Here is a 17,601-nt window from a genome sequence, read left to right as displayed (position 1 = left end):
ACGCCCACGTCTGCCTAGGGTGCTGCAGTTCCTCCTTCCGTCCCTCCTCACCCTGTCACTTACGCACAATGAGTCGGACTACACGTGTGTCACATTCAGAAGTGTGACACTGAAGTCACTGTACGCTGATAAACTAGCTGCGATGCCTTGTTTTGCCTGCACCACACACCTTGTCTTTGCAAGTCTGAGGCCTGTCCTCAGGCAGGCGTCCAATACTGCCCGAGACGCTTCAGGGTCCCCTGGACTCACTGGAGGCCACGAGACGGTACTATCTGCGGTGTGGCTGGTGGAACCTCACCATCAGGGAACGAAAGCGCTGTTGGGTAAGACAGGGCTCTGTCCATGCACAGGTTGCAGAGTAAAGATGGAGCCGAAATAAAACACAATTCCAACGTATTTTAAACCAGACTTAACTTTTTTTTTTTTTAATTCAAATTGACCCAAAAGCAAAACTTACATTACAAAGGAAGAACAAAATGCATTATGATAGAACACACTAGGAAGTTACATAAAAGGTAAGTCTGTGGGCAAATGGCCTCATCCCAACCACATCCCGGGCTGCTGGGCAACCCTGTGGGCTAAGCAGGCAGCGTGGTTCCCAGGGGTCCACACTGGAGCTTACACCGTGCTCACTGCAGGAGCATCTGCTCGCTCCTGCCAGGGCTCTGGCCCGGCAGGACTGAAAATGAACTGACGTCAGTCAAGTCCTCCCAACCAACGAGCACGGGTTATTCTGTAGTAAACAGTTTAGCAATATGGGAATTAAATAATCTAAAAAAAAAAACCACTCTTACTCTGCTGTACATTTATAAACACAAATATTTACAAAAAAAACAACACTACTAACAACCACCTTGTTTTCAAAAGATGAGGTCTGTAGTTCATCAATGATAATCTTTTATGAGCTGGTTTCTTTGGTTCACTTGCCAAATATATATTTTTTTAATAAAGATTTAGTAATAGGCTTAAATAATAAATTTAAAAAAGAATACAGCAAGGAATCAATAACAAGTCTGATAACATTGTGAAAATTTTAGTCAAGACTCTGGAAAAAAAACCAATCAGTTAATTTTCTCAAAATGCCTGTTCTTACTCATTTTGTGACCACAGACTATTTCTCCGCTAATCCACTGCCAGTGGGAGCCTGCAGGTGCAGCACCCAGAGCCCACCAGTGACCCACCTCAAGACCCTTTAGGAACTGTGAAATACGGTATGTGATTGGGATTTTATTAACAATGACAAAAACAACAAAAAATAAAACATTCTTTTTTAAGTTTCCAGAGAAATTAAACCTCAAACAATAAATAATGGAATTATATACTTCTTCATTAAATAGAAATTTTCAATTCCAGGAAGAGCTCTCATAATTTTTTTTTTTTTTCTGAATCACAGCAGCAATACAGAAGAAAAGAATTTACCTTAATCTGATCTTTTCCCTTGGAATTCCCTGACTCTAACACAGTGACTAAGCCTAAGTGTAGAAACCTTCGGAAATGGTTGGGCGAGGGGTCTGGTCCCCTGCACCGGGGGAGGCTATGCTACTGCGCACCTTGTGTGGGAAGGCGCCCTGTGCAAAAGTCAACAACAGCGTGTGGGCCGTCCCCGTGGGGAGCTTGTGGTTAGTGCTACGGATGCCCACACGTGGGCCCTGCCCTGGGGGGTGGTGCAGAGGACCCTGCCCCAGCTCAGCAACGGTGTTCCCGTGGGAGTCTGGAGAGGGATTCTGGGAGGTGTGGGACACATCACCCTTTCTGGTCCTCCCGCATTCAGCCAGAGTTTGAGCGTGATCATCAAACTGGGCACAGGGAACCAGTTGCCTGCAGGAGTGGGGGAATCCCGCCAGTAGCTCATCTGTCCTGAAAGCTGTGTGCTTCCTGGACATTCTGCAGCCAAGAGGATGGGCCCTGGGTGGCAGAGGATGCTCCTGGGGGAATCGGTATCAACTTGAGAACTCAGGGCCAGAAGCTCAGAGCATGTGTACTGAGATGCTCTTTACCTTGTAACTGTCTGATGAACAGACCTGTTAATGGCATGTGGATTTCTGGAAGTTTCCCAGAGAAGCTGAGGAACAACCCTGGGGATGCTGGAGGAGGATCTTCTGCCACCAGTGGTGATGAGGGGTCGGCAGTTGCCACGCCATGGAGGGCAGCCTCGTGGGCATCTGATGCCGCTGTGGCCTTGCCCTCATTCACTCCCACTCCAGCCTACGCCCACTTCAGCAGCAGGCTTGCCCCATCCACAACACAGATCTCTTGGAAGGCCTCGCTGTCTGTGAACTTCAGATAGACAGGCTACGTTTAACTCACTCATGGGAACTAGCTGGACTTACAGATATGTGCCTGTGAGAGGTTTTGTTTTTAAAGTTGGAAAAGGGAAGAAAACAAAAATCCCCATTATGTTATTAAACCAGTAAAGTTAGATGCTTTAACAATATTTTGGGCTTTTTTTAGGGCACACTCTAACATCGGGACAGGAAATGTTTTGCTTAAAGGGAAGTTAAAAAGGACAAAGCTTCGAATGGAAATTGCAACTGACATCCTGGGGTTCTGCTACGAGAATTCCAGTGGCAGTCCCGGTCCTTGCAGGCGTGTCGGAGCCGGCTGTGGAATGATGCCTACACACATCGGAGAGCGTATTGCACTGGAGGCACTGTTTTGCAAACAGAATACACTGGCTTTATAAAGTTATTTTTTCTTTATCGTTAATTTTTTTAAAGCACAATTCAACTAGAGAGAGACAAAAGTTAAGACACAAAATCTCAGGGTAGTGTCCTACAGCTGTTAAAGAACAACACCAACAACAACAACAAAAAAATAAGTTAAAAACCAGAGCACATCCGAAAGGGAGCAGCGGTACTGGACGGACGTCATCCGTAAGCTACAGGAATGAGGCAAAAGAACAGAGTGAAACAGCCGGCCGTCCTCGTGAGAAGCGACTGAGCTGACCGCGGTACCGGACGATGTTCCGGTGGCATTCTCCAGTGTAACCCAGGCCCCACTCCCTGCCCCGGCCTGGGGGAGCCGGGCCTCCCAGCGCGAACAAGCATCCTGCTGCTTTCAGGGACCGTGCTCACCGACAAAAGGATCAGTGTGGAAAGGGTCAATCTTCTCCAAACCCGCTTGTGTCATTTAACCAAAAAAAAAAAAAAAAAATCCCAAAGAACTTTTTTATTTTCTAAAATGCAACATTGGATAGAAGGATTGGACCTCTTAAACTTGGACCAAGAAAATCAAATTAAGACCTTCAAGAAAGTGGGGTCTGTGTGTGTGTGTGTGTACATATACATAAAAAAAAAAATCCCTCCCTTACAATGAAAACCAAACAAACAGAAAACCTAACAGCGTATGCCTGCTTTCTGACTTTCACAGCAATCAGAAATTGCATAGGATATACTTTGTGCAAGGCAAAAAGCCTTTTTTTTTTTTTAGAGTATCTGGAATAGAACTCCTAATCCTGCTCACAGTTCTGATGGATCAGATATCATCAAATTTGTGTTTTAAGTAGTCTTTCATGACCTTGGCAATTGGTAGCTCATCAAGTAGCTTTAGATTCTGAAGGCCTATACATTGTCGAATTTTAATTCGGCACAGGTCCTGCAAGTTTCTGGGCTGTCCTAAAAAAAAGAAAAGAAAGAAAAGGTTACAAAAGTTCCCAAGGCACTGTGGGGGAGAACTGTTCACCTCCCTAGCAGCTCCCTCTGTGAACTCTGTGGACAAAGACGTCCTCCACTGCCTTCACCTGCTGTCCCCTGGCCTTCGCCCGGCCTGCAGCCATGTAGGGAAAGCCTGCGGGAGTGAAGCTTCCCATCACCGGGTGCTGTGGTCCTCCCTCCATCCTGGGTCTAGTTCATGGGCACCTCGACACCTCTGGCAGTCTCTAAGGGACGTCCCAGGTCATAGGTCCACCTGCTCACCTGGACTCTGCTCACCAGGGCCTGCAGGACTCTCCTGGCGGGGGTGGGGGGAAGGGCAGAAGAGAGATAGTCTAGAAATGCAGCTCTAACTATCTGGAAGCTGTCTGGATTTAAGCCTCAAGTCCTGACCACCTGCCAGTCACTGCTTCACTCAAAAGCCACAAAACCGAAGTCTTCCACTTTCAAATACTTGGATGCACAGCCCACAACGTGAACGGAGAGTTCAAGGTCAATGATAATGATGACACCCATGGAATGCTCTTGCCAGGCATTCAGTCCTCTTCCAGGGGAGGGGCCTGGGTCGTCAACCCCTACCCCGGCCCCACCCCACCCAGCAGAAGTGCTCACCCCCAGGGTCAAGCCTTGGGGTGAGTGGAATACTGTCTTTGGGTGGTTCTCAAGCACCCTGGCCTCAAGCTTTCAAAGAACTCAAAAGAACTTGTATGTGGGCTCCATCTTCAGGTGATTACACTACAAGACATTTACCAACTGAATGAAAAATAATAAAAATAACATCACACATTAATAGCTAAGAAAATACACTTTTTTAAAACAAGAAAATTGAGTGGGAATGTCATGTGCACATTCTGCAGTATTTTTGTGTCCTAAGTGATCTTTTTTTAAAAAAATTAATGTTAATGTATTTAATTATTCAATCTGCTGAGATAAAAATTATATCATCTAACTTCTGGAAAATCCCATTTATGCTCACAAGAGAAGGAATGTGAGAAAGGCAGGTAATGTCACAACATTATGAAAGCAAGCTTGACTTCACGTGGGGACGGCAGGTCTCCCCAAGCCACAGCCAGCAGGCTCTGTTGCACTTGGGACACGATCCCTTACTGAGCCGCGTTTGTCTTCAGGATCACTGCTTAAGAGGAAGGGATTATCCAGAAGTGAAACGCAGCTCCTAGAGGCTCAGACCTAGCTGTGCTGTGAGGCACGGCTGAACGCGTGCTTCCTGAATTGCCGCTTGAGGGTGGGAGCTGTGACACAGTGGACTCGGCTGCTGCCCACAGGGCAGGCAGGCGTCCTAGAGAGGAGCACTGGCATGAGGCCCAGCTGCTCAGCTCCAGGTTCAAGTGCCTGCAATGCACTCCGGGAGGCCGCAGACTATGGCACAGGTCCTGGGTCCCTGACACGCATGTGGGAGGCCAGGATGGAGCTCCAGGCGCTTTGCTCCTATCTAGTCCAGTTGAGCCTGTTGAGACCTTTTGGGGAAATCAAACGGGGGTTTGAATTGGTGGGATAGAGCAACTCCTTTCTCTCTGACACTCATTTAAATAATTTTTTTAAATGTATATACTTTTAAAGTCAATTGCAATCTGTTAGCACAAGCAGCTCCTCCTTTGCGTATGTCTGTGCCCAGGACGACACAGGCCTACAACCATGTGTACAAGGATCCCAGCAGGGATGACATATCAGCACCTGTGTCTCCTCCAGCCTACGCATTTCAACATTTCACAGGAGGTTGCCAAGCCAGGTTTCCCACCCAAACACCCTCAAAGCTCCTTTTCTTGACAATGCTAAGAGAAGGCTGGGCTTCGTGGGGATCTGTAGTTTGTGGTACAGAAACATGCCCATCTTCCTCACTCCTGACAGCAAGACCAGTGGAGACCCAATGCCTGGCACGGCACTCCACAGACACCAGATGGACAAGTCATACTTAAAATCCTTGCCCTGATAGTATAAAACGGTCAACTCCTTGCAAAAATGCACTCCTGTCAACAGCAAACTGCTTCCAAACTTGCTTTAAATTCTTTTCCATCACCATGCACAGGCCACCTTTAGGAGGGGATACAGCAATCACTGTTTCCCCAACACCTATGTATGGTATTTGACCTGCACATACTAATCAGAATGTAAATTCAATGTAAATCCACAGTTACCAAAGTAAAAAAATAAATTTTCCCACTCCATGACAGTCTGCTCTTCTCAAGCATCATGTTAATAAAAAGAACCACCAGCAACGTATTTGGGCAAAAACCAGATGAGGGTAAGGCTGACATAAACACATGTACTTGATGAAAATACAAACGAAATTACAGGAATCTGCCTAGCACAAAGAAAAAAGGGACTGAGACCGAGGTATATTCAATGGAGGAGCTCCAGGCAGGCTGTGACTCTGCGGGAGACTGTGCTCCCCAAGGCTCACCCTCCAGCCCTGATCCCTCCCTTCACATGTCTGGGCCGTGCCAGGACCCCTGTTCCTTTCCCTCACAGCTGGGTGCACGTGTGTCTGAGCTGGAAGCAAAGCTATGCAACTTTCAAGGCAAAGTCACAGAAACTGCGGTGGCTTTCCCACGGCTCCTGGGCACTCCCTCTCGCCAACGAGGAAGCCCAGCGGAGGCTACAAAAAGCAGCTGAGATCACGGGCTCACAGTCTTGGCGAGCTCCGGCCAGCTACCTGTACCAACTCACTGGCCGTCAGAGTGGGCCATTCTGAGGAAGAGACAGGATGCGGACCAAGCTGCTCCAGAAAATGCTGGACAGAGCACAGAAGCCATTCTGCAGCACTGGATGACCCAAAAAGAGGCTGGGCCCTGCCAGGTACAGAGCAAGCAGACAACCCAACGGGAAGTACTAGGCCTGGCCACCACCATGGGGTCAGGGCCGAGGGGCACAGTGTTGCTCAGAGCTGGTAGGTTATCAACATTTGGAAGAACAGGAGCCTTGTACCCATGAGTGGGAAATGTGGCAACATCTGCTGAGATGTAAGAAGAGGCCATGTCCTACCAGCCTGATAATCTGGTCCCCAAGACCTCTGCAAGGCAGAAAAAGAAGGAGACGGAAATGAGAGGAGAGCTTCCACTGGAGGGAAGCAGCAGCACCCACAGCCCAGGCCTGTCAGCAGGAGGCTCAGAACCCCCAGGAGCAGAAGGAGAAGATGGCGCTTTCCACATGCTGTCTCAAGACCTCCTCACTGCCCGAATGCTTGACTTAACGTTCTGTTGATATGTCTTCCCCCTTACAAACAGGGTGTCATGGCAGTCCCTCAGGACTTGGGGCAAATGTGGCTTTTAAGTGATTTCCCCTCCTTGGGCCATGCCTTTCTGCAGTATTACTTCTCATAATGCAGGCACAGCCTGGTGTGTTCAGAGCCAGGACCCTGGGGCCAGATGGCCCGCTCTGGCTTCTGGCCCGACCGCTAACCATCTGTTTCATCTTGGGCAAGCACTGTGGCCTCCTGCCTCAGTTTCCTCATAACGGCCACCACCTCAAAGGCTTCCCAAGCAGTCAAATAAAGGTTAATTCTGCCTCCATGCTCAGGGCAGTGCCAGGCACATGGTGAGCCTAACAGCTCAGGATCAAAACATGAATTTTTTTTTTAAGCTATTGCTGAGCAGAGGGCCCAGGCCCCTCTTTAGAAGCTGATGTCTTCCTGGGATAAGGGTGGCTAGAAAGCCAGCAAAGCAGCAAGTGGCAGGCAGTTAGCAGTAACACCCTGGGCAGAGCAAGGGTGGGCACGCTGGGCAACAGGCAGAGCTGGCAGGGCTTGGGCATGTGCAGAAAGGCAGGCTGGAGATGGCCACACTAACTCTCAGACCAGCCATCACCCCACTTGCCATTTCCCGGCCTGTGTGAGTGAACAGCACGTTCAATAGTGAAGAGTGGCAAGGAGTACTCACTGTTAGTGCCAGGATTTTTTAAGGAGTGGTTTGTTTCAGGGATAGTATTTTAGTTCTGACAGATTGTGATTAAGAGAGCAAAGTTCTCATTTTCTGTCAACAGTTCACACACTCCTACTACATGCCTCACAACGCGCTGTTCCAAAGACTGCAGGGGCAGGGGCCACGATGGAGGAAGAGCAGAGGAATGAGTGAATGAGAACAAACACCACTGGGGTCTTATAAAACCACTACCCGACCGTGTTACATAACAGCGGCCCCGTCTGTGGGATGACAACAAAGGCAACCTGGGGAAGCCTCCCCAGGGAGTGGAACTGAAGGAATTATAAACACTTGGGAGAATAGAAACCTACCCGGTATTCATCCCATTGAACTACAATGGAATTATGCAACAGTTCAAAGGATTCTGTCTTGCCAGTCGGCAAAGCAGCCCATCATCAGTAATAATTGGTCTGGGATAAAATAGGAAGTCCGCTTTTGAAGGGTCTGGTCTGGCCTGAATTACAAAACCAGGGCCGGCAGCGGCGGCATCCAGCACGTGAGACATTCCGCAGCATCCTCTTAGCACAGCCTTTACTGCATGTATGACAGACTCAAAGGCCCCAGATGCATATCGGGGACCGGGAGACACACAGCTTGTTGTAAATAATAACAATCCAAGTGAACAAAATGGAAGCAAGAGTTTGAGATTTGTCTCTGGTGGAGGAAGAGGACAGACAATGCAGGTGCAGAGATCACATAGAAGTAAGAGCAAGGCAGAGCCCCACCGTTCCTCCCCGACCCCAACCTGGACTGCCTGACTCAGCCGGCTGCTTTGCCTGCATCGAGCCTCACCCCCGCAGCCCAGTGTCTGGCATGGTCCTCCAAGACCACCTGGCTGCAGCCCAGGCTCCCACTTGGACACGGCCCCATGGACACATCACACCCTTTGCTCCTGCCTCCATCTCTTCACAGGGCCTTGGTATAAGATGCACTGAATGCATTCTGCTTTCCAGGAAGAGCACAGATTCTGGTTTCCCCTAAAGGAAACAGCACAGCTTCTCTGTCTGAAAGCAAATGCACACACTAGCATCCCTGCGGCACCTGTCTACTGTCACTGCCTTTTTCCTCCCAGAAAATGAGCCCATGTTTTCCCATTTTCACTAAAAAGACAACTGTAAGAAACCTCTAGATGCTAACACTGAAAATATGAAGACATATACACACCATGAGAAAAGTGCAGAGGAGGGCTATTTCCTATATCAGGACCTCACCAAGCGGTGTTAAGTCGACGGACACTCATATCAGGGTAGTGCTGGACAGACGGGAGGCAGCAGAGGGCCTGCTGCGTCACCTGCTGATCAGGCCTGTGCTGTCCTTACTTTAAAATTAAAACTCAGGACTCACAGCTTTGCTTATTCCTTCTTTCTGAGGCTTGAAATCCCATGTTTAAGGTTTAATTTCTGCATCAACAAGATACCTACTGGACTGACAATGACACAAAAGCAGCCTTCAAGCCACTGTGTCCTTCATAATGTCCAACACTGACTGAGGTTGCAGAAAGCAGCCAACTTTGGTCAGCACTTGACGGGCCAAGTCTCCCACAAAGCAACATACATGACTCAGTTCCCATCTGCTTCAGCATTTCCTTTAACAAACACGTGCCACTCAGGGCCCAGTACAGTAGACTGGTGGCTAATGTCCTCGCCTTTCACACCCCAGGATCCCAGCTGGGTGCTGGTCCAGGCTGCTCCACTTCCCATCCAGCTCCCTGCGTGAGGCCTGGGAAAGCAGTCGAGATGGCCCAAACCCTTGGGACCCCTGCACCTGTGTGGGAGACCTAGAAGCTCCAGGCTCCTGGCTTCAGATCAGTTCCAGCCTTTGTGGCCACTTGTGGAGTGGACCAGAGGATGGAAGATCTTTCCCTATCTCCTTCTCTGTGTATCTGCCTTTCCAATTGAAAAAAAAAGAAAAGAAAAGAAAAGAGGGAGGAAGGGGGGGGGGAAGGAAGGAAGGAAGGAAGGAAGGAAGGAAGGCAAACACACAGACATGTCACCCAATGCCTTTAAAAAACACCCTGATCAAGACACAGCCTGGCCACAGCCTTGCTCACCAGATACACGGGGCTACCTGCTCCCAGCCTGTGCATCCTGCAGGGTTGCCTGGGAACTCGGCTCCTGGGCTTAGCTCACACCACTTGGGATATCAGATGCGGCCCTGGCCAACGTGCTCTGTCCCAACCTTTAATCTAGACCAGAGCTTGTCATAGCAAGAAGGCAAACCACGAGACAGGTGGCTGACAGAAGGCCTTGGGACTCGGGGTGACACCATGAGCATGGGTGGATCCCCAACGCTGGTGGCCTAAGCACTTGTTTTCCAAACTGGACTCACCTGTGAGTCCACTTGACCAGCAGAGCTAAGATTTCACAGACTTGAAGCATCACCAAGCACTAGTCACCCCTTGGTAGAAAGTGTGCTAGCGGAGGGGCGAGCAGTAATTTAAAATATGTTACACTGCCCACGGTTGGTAACTTTAAACAGAAATCCGCTCTGGTTGCACCAGATTCTGAAACAAGTGAGCAGGGCACCCTGAGAAAACCTCAACATCCAAACTGCACAGAGTCTGTATGCCTTTCAACTAGAGGAGCTCAAAGAGGATTTATCCAAACGGGCTACTCTCAGACACATCTGCCACAGCAGAAATTAAAACCGAGAAACTGCAAAATGAAACTGACGCGACTTAAAAACAGCAGTAATATATTCACAGTATCTGCTGAAATAAATATTTAAGAAACTAAAAAGAAAGACTGTTTTGCAAAATAAAAGGGATTTTGTGACAAAGGGGTTCAGTCTGAGCCCCCCACAGGTTTCCCAGAACACCAAGCCTGCCCTGCAGCTCTGCTCCTGCAGCTGTGTCAGCCCGCTCAGGTAAGGGAGCCACAGGAGCAAGGGCAGTGGTAACAGCTGTAGGAGATAGCTGGGACGCTCTCCAATAAACAGCCTGTGGTTTCTTAAAGGTTGGTTGTGTTACAGAATCTGAAACCAAATGGACATGCTGTCAGTCCTTTAGAGAAAAACCCACTGGTCTACCTGGAATTTGGAGCAGATCTCGTGTGATTCAGTCACATGGTGAAGGCCTTTGCTGGGTTACATAAATCTCCCAAGTGCTGACCTGCTGTATTACGTACAAGAAAATCACCGCTTACTGTCTCCACCCATCAGGAAGCCTGCAGGCGGGGGCTCCAGTTTGGCCACAATGGTGCACCACAAACACTTGGTGGTCGGCTCCGACAACAGGCGGCTGCCCTCCTCCATCACCCCACATCAGCTCGCACGCAGTAAGAATCTCTTCCATTTCCATCCCACAGAAAAGTCCTCCCAGGGCCACTGGTTTTCACCAACCACCTGCTCAAAGACATTCTTAAATGCAACCGAGAGAGAAAAATACAGTGACTGCCAGTATCAGGGGGTAGGCATGGGGCTGATGCCAACATGTGATACCGTCAGTACAGGTGTCAGCATGGAGGAGGCGGGGAGTAAGCCATGCCCCGAGTCCACACTGCTCTATGCCATGCATCGACACCTTCAGAGGTCACAAAGCAGGCACAGGTCATCCCCACCGAGAGTGACTCCTGGGGAGCACTTCCAAAAGGGAGAAACCTAAGGAGTGACCAAAGTCTAGATCACCTACTTTCCAGAGGAGGAACTGGAGGCCGTGACAGCAGGGGGTGACACCTACCTGCTGCCCTCCAACCTGGGCAGAGCTGCGAGAGGCTCTGATCCCAGAGCCTCAAGGCACTGTGGACAGGGGAAGCTCTTTCGTTCCCAAAGCTGATGACACACAACCTAACAACGGGTTTCCAAGAGGCTGCAGCCTTGAAAGACATGAACAAACTCAAAACCAGCACCCTGGACCCATCGGTGAAAAGAGGTGCAGGGCAAACCTCTCCCACACAGGAAATCCACTCCGAGAGCCTTGCTGAGATGTCACTGCAGGACCTCCAACCAGGAGGAATGCCTGAACAACTTCCCCCGGTCCCACGGCAGCCAGTGGAAGGCCCAGTGTGAGCACCACGGGAAGCACCCCCACTTGCTGCATGGTCAGGGTGATCTCCCAGAAGATTCTCACTACCCAAGTCTGTGCTCCGAAGGACAGAGGCGCAGCCTTACCCCAGGTGGGACAGTCACTTCTGACTCCAGCGCCTCTCACCCCCACCCCACCCATCTTCCTGAGTCCCTTCCCAGGGTTGGAAGTCAGACAGAATGAGACACTGGTGATGGCCAGGGTCCGGGGACACAGGCCTGCTGCAGGAGCGAGACGTGTCCTTCCATCTGCTCACCAGCTGCACCACCAGGGCTGCGGCACACACAAAAATCGGCAGAGCTGGACAAACTGAGGGACCCATGGCACCCCCAGCCACAGCCAGCACAACCCACTGCCCAATTCGCGGCTGGATTAACACGAGACCGTAGGCTAAATATCAAGTTTCAACCCAGAACTACATGGCAGCTGAAAAGCAAGACAGAGATAGGGCTTGAGGGGAAGAAGTGTCAAAAGCAGGCATGGGTGTGAGCCAGATGGGATGGCATCACCAGCCATGGAATTGGACATCTAACACTGGTAGAAATCAGAGAGGGAAACAGAATAATCTGGACTATCTAATTCGTTGCCCAAGTGTAGACATCCCTGGAGCAGGGAGTGGGCAGTGACCGGCCAAGCCCTCCAGAGCCCTGAACCTGCCTGCTGGCCCATGCAGGTGGACCGACTGTTCCTCATTTTTGCTCTGACAATGGTTCCCTCTTGCAGAGGACAGGTCTAGGCCTCCCCATGCCAGGACTGCCTGGGGAGCGAGCATACCACAGCGCATTCTCTGTAAGTTACCGGCCCAATCCGACACGGTGCAGCCGCTTCGCGTCCACTGCCGTCCTAACCCCTTGTTCCTGGGAACTCCTCCACGCTTCTGCACCATCTGCACTGGGATCTGTGGGTAGCTGCCCCTTTCCTTGTCATCTTCCCGCTCAGCTGCAGCAGCCGGTGAAGAACAGGCCTTGCACCTACCTGATCACATCAGTACCTGGAGCCCCCAAGCTCTAAATCCTGCTGAGCTTTTCTTCGAACCAAATTCCAGGCATGCAGGTCACTGATGAGAGCATCTCTGTATACGGGATGGCAGCGCCTGCTGGTGCCGGCCCGAGGTTCTGCCTCCTCATGCCTCGTCTTTCCCAAGATACTTCACAGAGCAAAGCCACGGTCCTGTCCCTTGCTGAGAGCAGCTGGTTCATAAATTACATCCTGATTTCTAAGAGGTCAGGCATCTAGTTTTAAACCCTATCCTCAGGTTAAGATTTAACAAATAGTCCTCATGATTATAAAACTGTATCTTCTTCAACCACATTTCCTTATGCCTGCCCTTTCCTTATGTGTAAATGCTCAACTTCTCTTCTGAATTGGATGCTGCTTTTCACTGCCTCTGGCTGGACATTTGAGCCCCACCTGAACGTCAAGGCTCCCAGGAGCCACACCCGGACCCATACTGGTGTCTGTGCAAACGCCAGCAGTGTGGGTGCACCTGCCTGACCCTGACAATAGGCAAGATGTGCCGCCTCATGTTCTGTGTCCTGGGCACCTCGCTTGCTCACGCTCAGACCCGGCCCCACCTGGACCACTATGAGAAAGCCTGCCACCGCCTGCTCTCCCTGATGTTTCCACTTGCCCCTGGACATGCCTTCTGTGTTCTGCCTGCTGTCCCTTTACTTCATTTCTTCCATATCAGTTTTTCTTTCTCATTGGTTTTCAAAGGAAAAACGCTGAAACTGGTCTCTCCTGAGCACCACCTGGGACCCGGGAAACATCTCTCCTTCCATGAGCTGCTCCTCATCACTGCATCTTGGCGGACCCTGGCTCGTGTCCGCTGTGTTCACTGCCCCTGGGCACCAGGAGGCCACTCCTCCATTTGACTGGCTTTCTGCAGAAGCCCATGTGGAGCTCCCACTATTCTAGAAGGCAGAGCTGCCCAAGTCTGACTGCTGGACAGCTCGGTCTGGCCACAGCGGAATGGCAATGCCAGCTCCTTCCTTTCACTACCAACAAGGCACAAGACACAACTTTATGACTGAGCCACTTTGATTTGCTTGGACAGTAAGTACACAAGAAATACCAGAGTTTTCATGGTAACTTTGCCAAACAGTTGGGACAGTTAAATTTCCAGGGGTCTGAACTGGGGTGGGGGTAAATCTTATCCAGTAAAGTAACCCAATGAACAGAAGATGGCTCTGAGAGAGGCCGCCCAGTGACCCTGAGGACTCAGTCCTCAGGTCAGACACCCTGCACCTCGTGCTGGTCCTGTCTGCGCAGGTGCCCCATGATCTGCGACCCTCCTTCCAGGCTGCTTTCCAGGAGACAGTACGCTTTCGGGGGCACCAGCTGCAGCGGCCTCTCCAGCATGCACCACACCCAGGGCCAAGCCAACCCATCACAGTCGAGCACCCACCTTGCCTGTGGCAGGACACACCCTGGGGTCAAGAAGGAAGGACCCAAGCTGGGGCACCTTAGCATGGGATAAGCGTAGCCTCGTAAAAGCAACAGAACAGCAGACCACACACCTCTAGAAAGCATTCCAAGTTTACTCGCCCCAGCTACTCAGTGTGTGCGCTGACCGGCCGTGTGGCGTTGCTGGGCACCTGCTAGGTGTATGGCCTGTCTACACAGTAGGCCACAGCAGTGAGACCCAAAGGCTAGGCAGAGGAAGAACCAGGGATTGCCTCACTCCGCCGGCAGGAAGCCAGAGCTGGCCATGCCTCCCCTACTTCCTGTCAACAGTTCCGTGTTGTAGTCTGGGAAATACTTGCTATAGCACCGCATGCTTTACAATTATGAACTCACAGAGTCCTCGTCGTAACATGAAAGACAGATGCAGCTCTACTCCAAACCTGAAGATGGAAGTACTGAGGTACAGAGGTGTTAGGGGGCACCGCTCATGGTGGTAGAGTTAGGCCAGCTTCTGATTATGGCATCAAATTAAGCAGCGAAGTGTTTAATGAGCGGCTGTGTGGCCTGTGTGTGTGAGCTTCCTTGCACAGCCACAATTTCTGACTCAGGGCCAGAAGTGTCCAACACAGAAGTTCAACAACAAGGAGACAGCAGGCACCTTGTGGCCACAAGCCTCCAGCTACCTGAGCAACCTAAAAGCGTTCTGCCCAGGGGGCACCCACCGGGCTGCCCCCAGGGCCTCTCCCCAGCGGCCAAGGTCTGCGCTGACCTCCCAGGGACCACTAGACATCTGTGGCCAGCTCACTTAGTTCAAGGTCATTTAATATGGCTGTTCCCCGGTGGCGTTAGCCACTTGCCAGGTGCTTGCTAGCTGTTGGAGGCTGCTGGAAAAGCACACGATGGAAGCACCGGGATCACTTCCAGCAGGTCAGGAAGCTCTCCTGGTCAGCCTGCACGCAGGCACGTCTCCTCACTCCCTTTCCCCTTTGAAATGCCTCAGTCCAAACATGTCTACTGATATTAATGCCACATGGTCAGAGCTCAGACGCAAGACAACCCACACAGCTCAGGGACACGGTGCCCCACGGCCCAGGGACATAGCACCCCATGGTCCGGGGACATGGCACCATGCGGCCCAGGGACACAGCCGTATTCCACATAGGGGTGCACACGGAGCAGAGAAGTCCCGGGTTAAACATGAACCCCAGGGCCAGAGTCGGGAGCGTGCAGCTGGGGCCCCTGACACCCAAAGCTGGCTCGGCATTTCCCACAACACCCTGGGAAGGCTGTCTCCACCTGACGCAGTTCCTTGTTGGGTTCCAAATTTCTGCTCTGGCCTCTGTCCCTCTCTTCTTTTCCCTTAATGTCCATCAACCCCTGTGATCACATTCTTGTGACATCTATGGCACAGAACTTTGAGAAACAAAGTGGCAGGTTGCATGAGGAATTACTTACCTGGCCAGGATTAACAGCCTATTAAGTCAATTTTAAGTAGACCTTAAGCCCTTCTCAAAATTAAAAAAAAATTAATAGTAACAATTATATTACATACTTGTGACTTCTTGTAAGAAATCCAAACACGGTCTACTGCTCCCAGAAATACTTATTGAAACAGCCAACGGGGTCTGCCCCTCGTAGTTCCTCGTGTTCGTGTCCGCTCCGTAACTGTACAACATCCGTGCGCACAGCACATCGTCTCGGAGGGCGGACAAGTGCAGAGGGGTCTGCCCGTCCTCCAGGCGCCCCAGGTTTGTGTCGGCCCCCCTCTGGAGGAACATGCGGCAGTAAGAGTGGTTGCTCTTGATGACAGCGTAGCGCAGCAGGAACCCGTTCTGGATGTCGATGTTGGCACTGTGGTCCAGGAGGATCTTCACGCAGCTCGACCGCTCTCTGATGATGGCGAGCTGCAGGGGCGTCGTTCCCTTGTCACTGAGCGGGTCCACCTCGGCCTTGAACTCCAGGAGCAGCCGCACAAAGGAGTCCCTCCCGTAGTGTGCGGCCACGTGCAGCGGGGTCCAGCCATCATTGCTTTTGGCGTTGATGATGTCGCTCCGGTACTCGGACTCCAGCATGAGGCGGGCGATCCGGGCCCGGCCGTGCATGGCAGCATAGTGAAGCGCAGTGAAGCCGCCGATCAAGTCCTTCACTGTGGGGTCGGCTAGAATTAAAGAGCAAAGGACACATTAGCAGAGCCCTGGGCGTGCGTGAGGCATGGCAGGCTGGAGCCATCGGAAGCTGTCAGGAGGCAGCAAGGACAGGCTCACTCCCTCAGCTGGACACAAAGAATCAACTTGGGCAGACAGTTACCCAGCTTGGCTTAAAGAAGCAGGAGAGATTCAGTGTTGTCAACACACAGGTCACTCTGCTTCCCCCTCCTGGCGACTTCAAGCTCCGGTCCCTGGTGACCCCACTGCCTTATCTCTGTCCAGCCCCAGGCTTCTCTCCTGTGCTGATTGCTGGTCTAAGTGAAGTGCGAGCAGCGAGTCTGCTGCTCCAAACACAATGCACTGGGCTCTGGCAGGCTGAGCTGTTGCAGGGTAGCCTAGGGAAAAGAATAACACTAAGAAGTGGTTTTCTGTGGCCTGTGAAAAGCCCAAGGCATAGCAGATACATGTGAAGTAGTGCTCTTGACAAGCCATGTTCCCAGGAGACAAAGACCACGAATTCTTAGTTTTACAAGAACTTAGCGGTTCACGAAGATGAAGGATAACATGTGACAAGCTTGGAGACATCTGAGCCCTGGACAGACGCTCCCTACAGCTCTCATCCCACCGATGCCTCTGGGGGACCGACAGGGTTCTGTGTAAGTGCCCCAGAAGCTCACGAATCCACTGCTACGGTGAATGGTTCTGCTGCTTTTCTCTTGTATCAACTGTCCATAGCTAGTGGTCTGTTATAAGAGAGATAAAGTAATGTCTTTCACATTTTGTTTAAATGCCTCCAAAGTGATGTGTTTAAATGCTTGAGTATCATGTGGTAAAACATCATTTGGTTCTAGAACACAGAACACCTAGGTTCCCTCATGCAAATCTATTGGAAAAAAATTTTTTTAAAAAAGTGTCAAACAGTAATAACACCAAAACAGTGAAAACTTCAGGTGAGGAGTTGCTAGCAAAATTCACAAAAGCAAACAGTGTTTGTTTAGATAAACGTTACCATTTGAATTCCCCAAACCACTTCACTTCGTATGAAGTGACAGTCTATAAAAGGTGGAATTACTTTAACCTATTTAGGGTGTCGTATCTGGCTTGGTCTTTACTCCAAGAAACAACCTATACTTAGCAGAGGAAAGCAAGAACATCCTAACACGGCATTCTGCTGCCACCTGCTGGCAGAGCACCAACGTACAATCTCAACTGCCCTCCAGCGAAGACGTCTGTGCCTTGCTGATCCAGGGCCCGCGAGGCGCAGGCAGACAGGCAGGACACATGGGAGACTCTGCCTCCCCGCCCCCCAAGGAAACAACAGATCTGGCCAGAAGCTGGTTCTCTATCTGCCTAAGGCTCTGCTTTCACACATTCCTCTGTATCTATGGGCGTCTTCCTCCTCCACTCCAACCTTTTCTCCCACTGAAAGTGCCGTGAAAGTG

General features: G+C 50.8%; 1 protein-coding gene across 3 annotated transcripts in view; it reads right to left on the bottom strand.

Annotated features, from left to right (window-relative positions):
• Positions 1–201: 201 nt before the first annotated feature.
• Positions 202–17,601, bottom strand: part of ASB7 (ankyrin repeat and SOCS box containing 7) — a 39,020-nt gene continuing 21,620 nt past the window's right edge. For 2 of the 3 annotated variants that reach the window (XM_040969130.1, XM_040969131.1), the window contains 2 exons: positions 15,565–16,170; positions 202–3,614 (listed from right to left, as the gene is read on the bottom strand). In XM_040969130.1, coding sequence (XP_040825064.1) covers positions 3,475–3,614; positions 15,565–16,170 — 746 coding nt within the window. In that variant the 3' untranslated portion in view covers positions 202–3,474. Of the gene's footprint in view, positions 3,615–15,556; positions 16,171–17,601 lie in introns of those variants that run through there. The other variant, XM_040969132.1, reaches the window with a different exon arrangement.

This window comes from Ochotona curzoniae, unplaced genomic scaffold (genome assembly GCF_017591425.1).
Source record: "Ochotona curzoniae isolate NIBS_2020 unplaced genomic scaffold, NIBS_Ocur_1.0 scaffold_4701, whole genome shotgun sequence".
Lineage (NCBI taxonomy): Eukaryota > Metazoa > Chordata > Mammalia > Lagomorpha > Ochotonidae > Ochotona > Ochotona curzoniae.
Note: the sequence above shows the minus strand (reverse complement) of the source record. Positions and strands in the feature narration are given on the sequence as shown.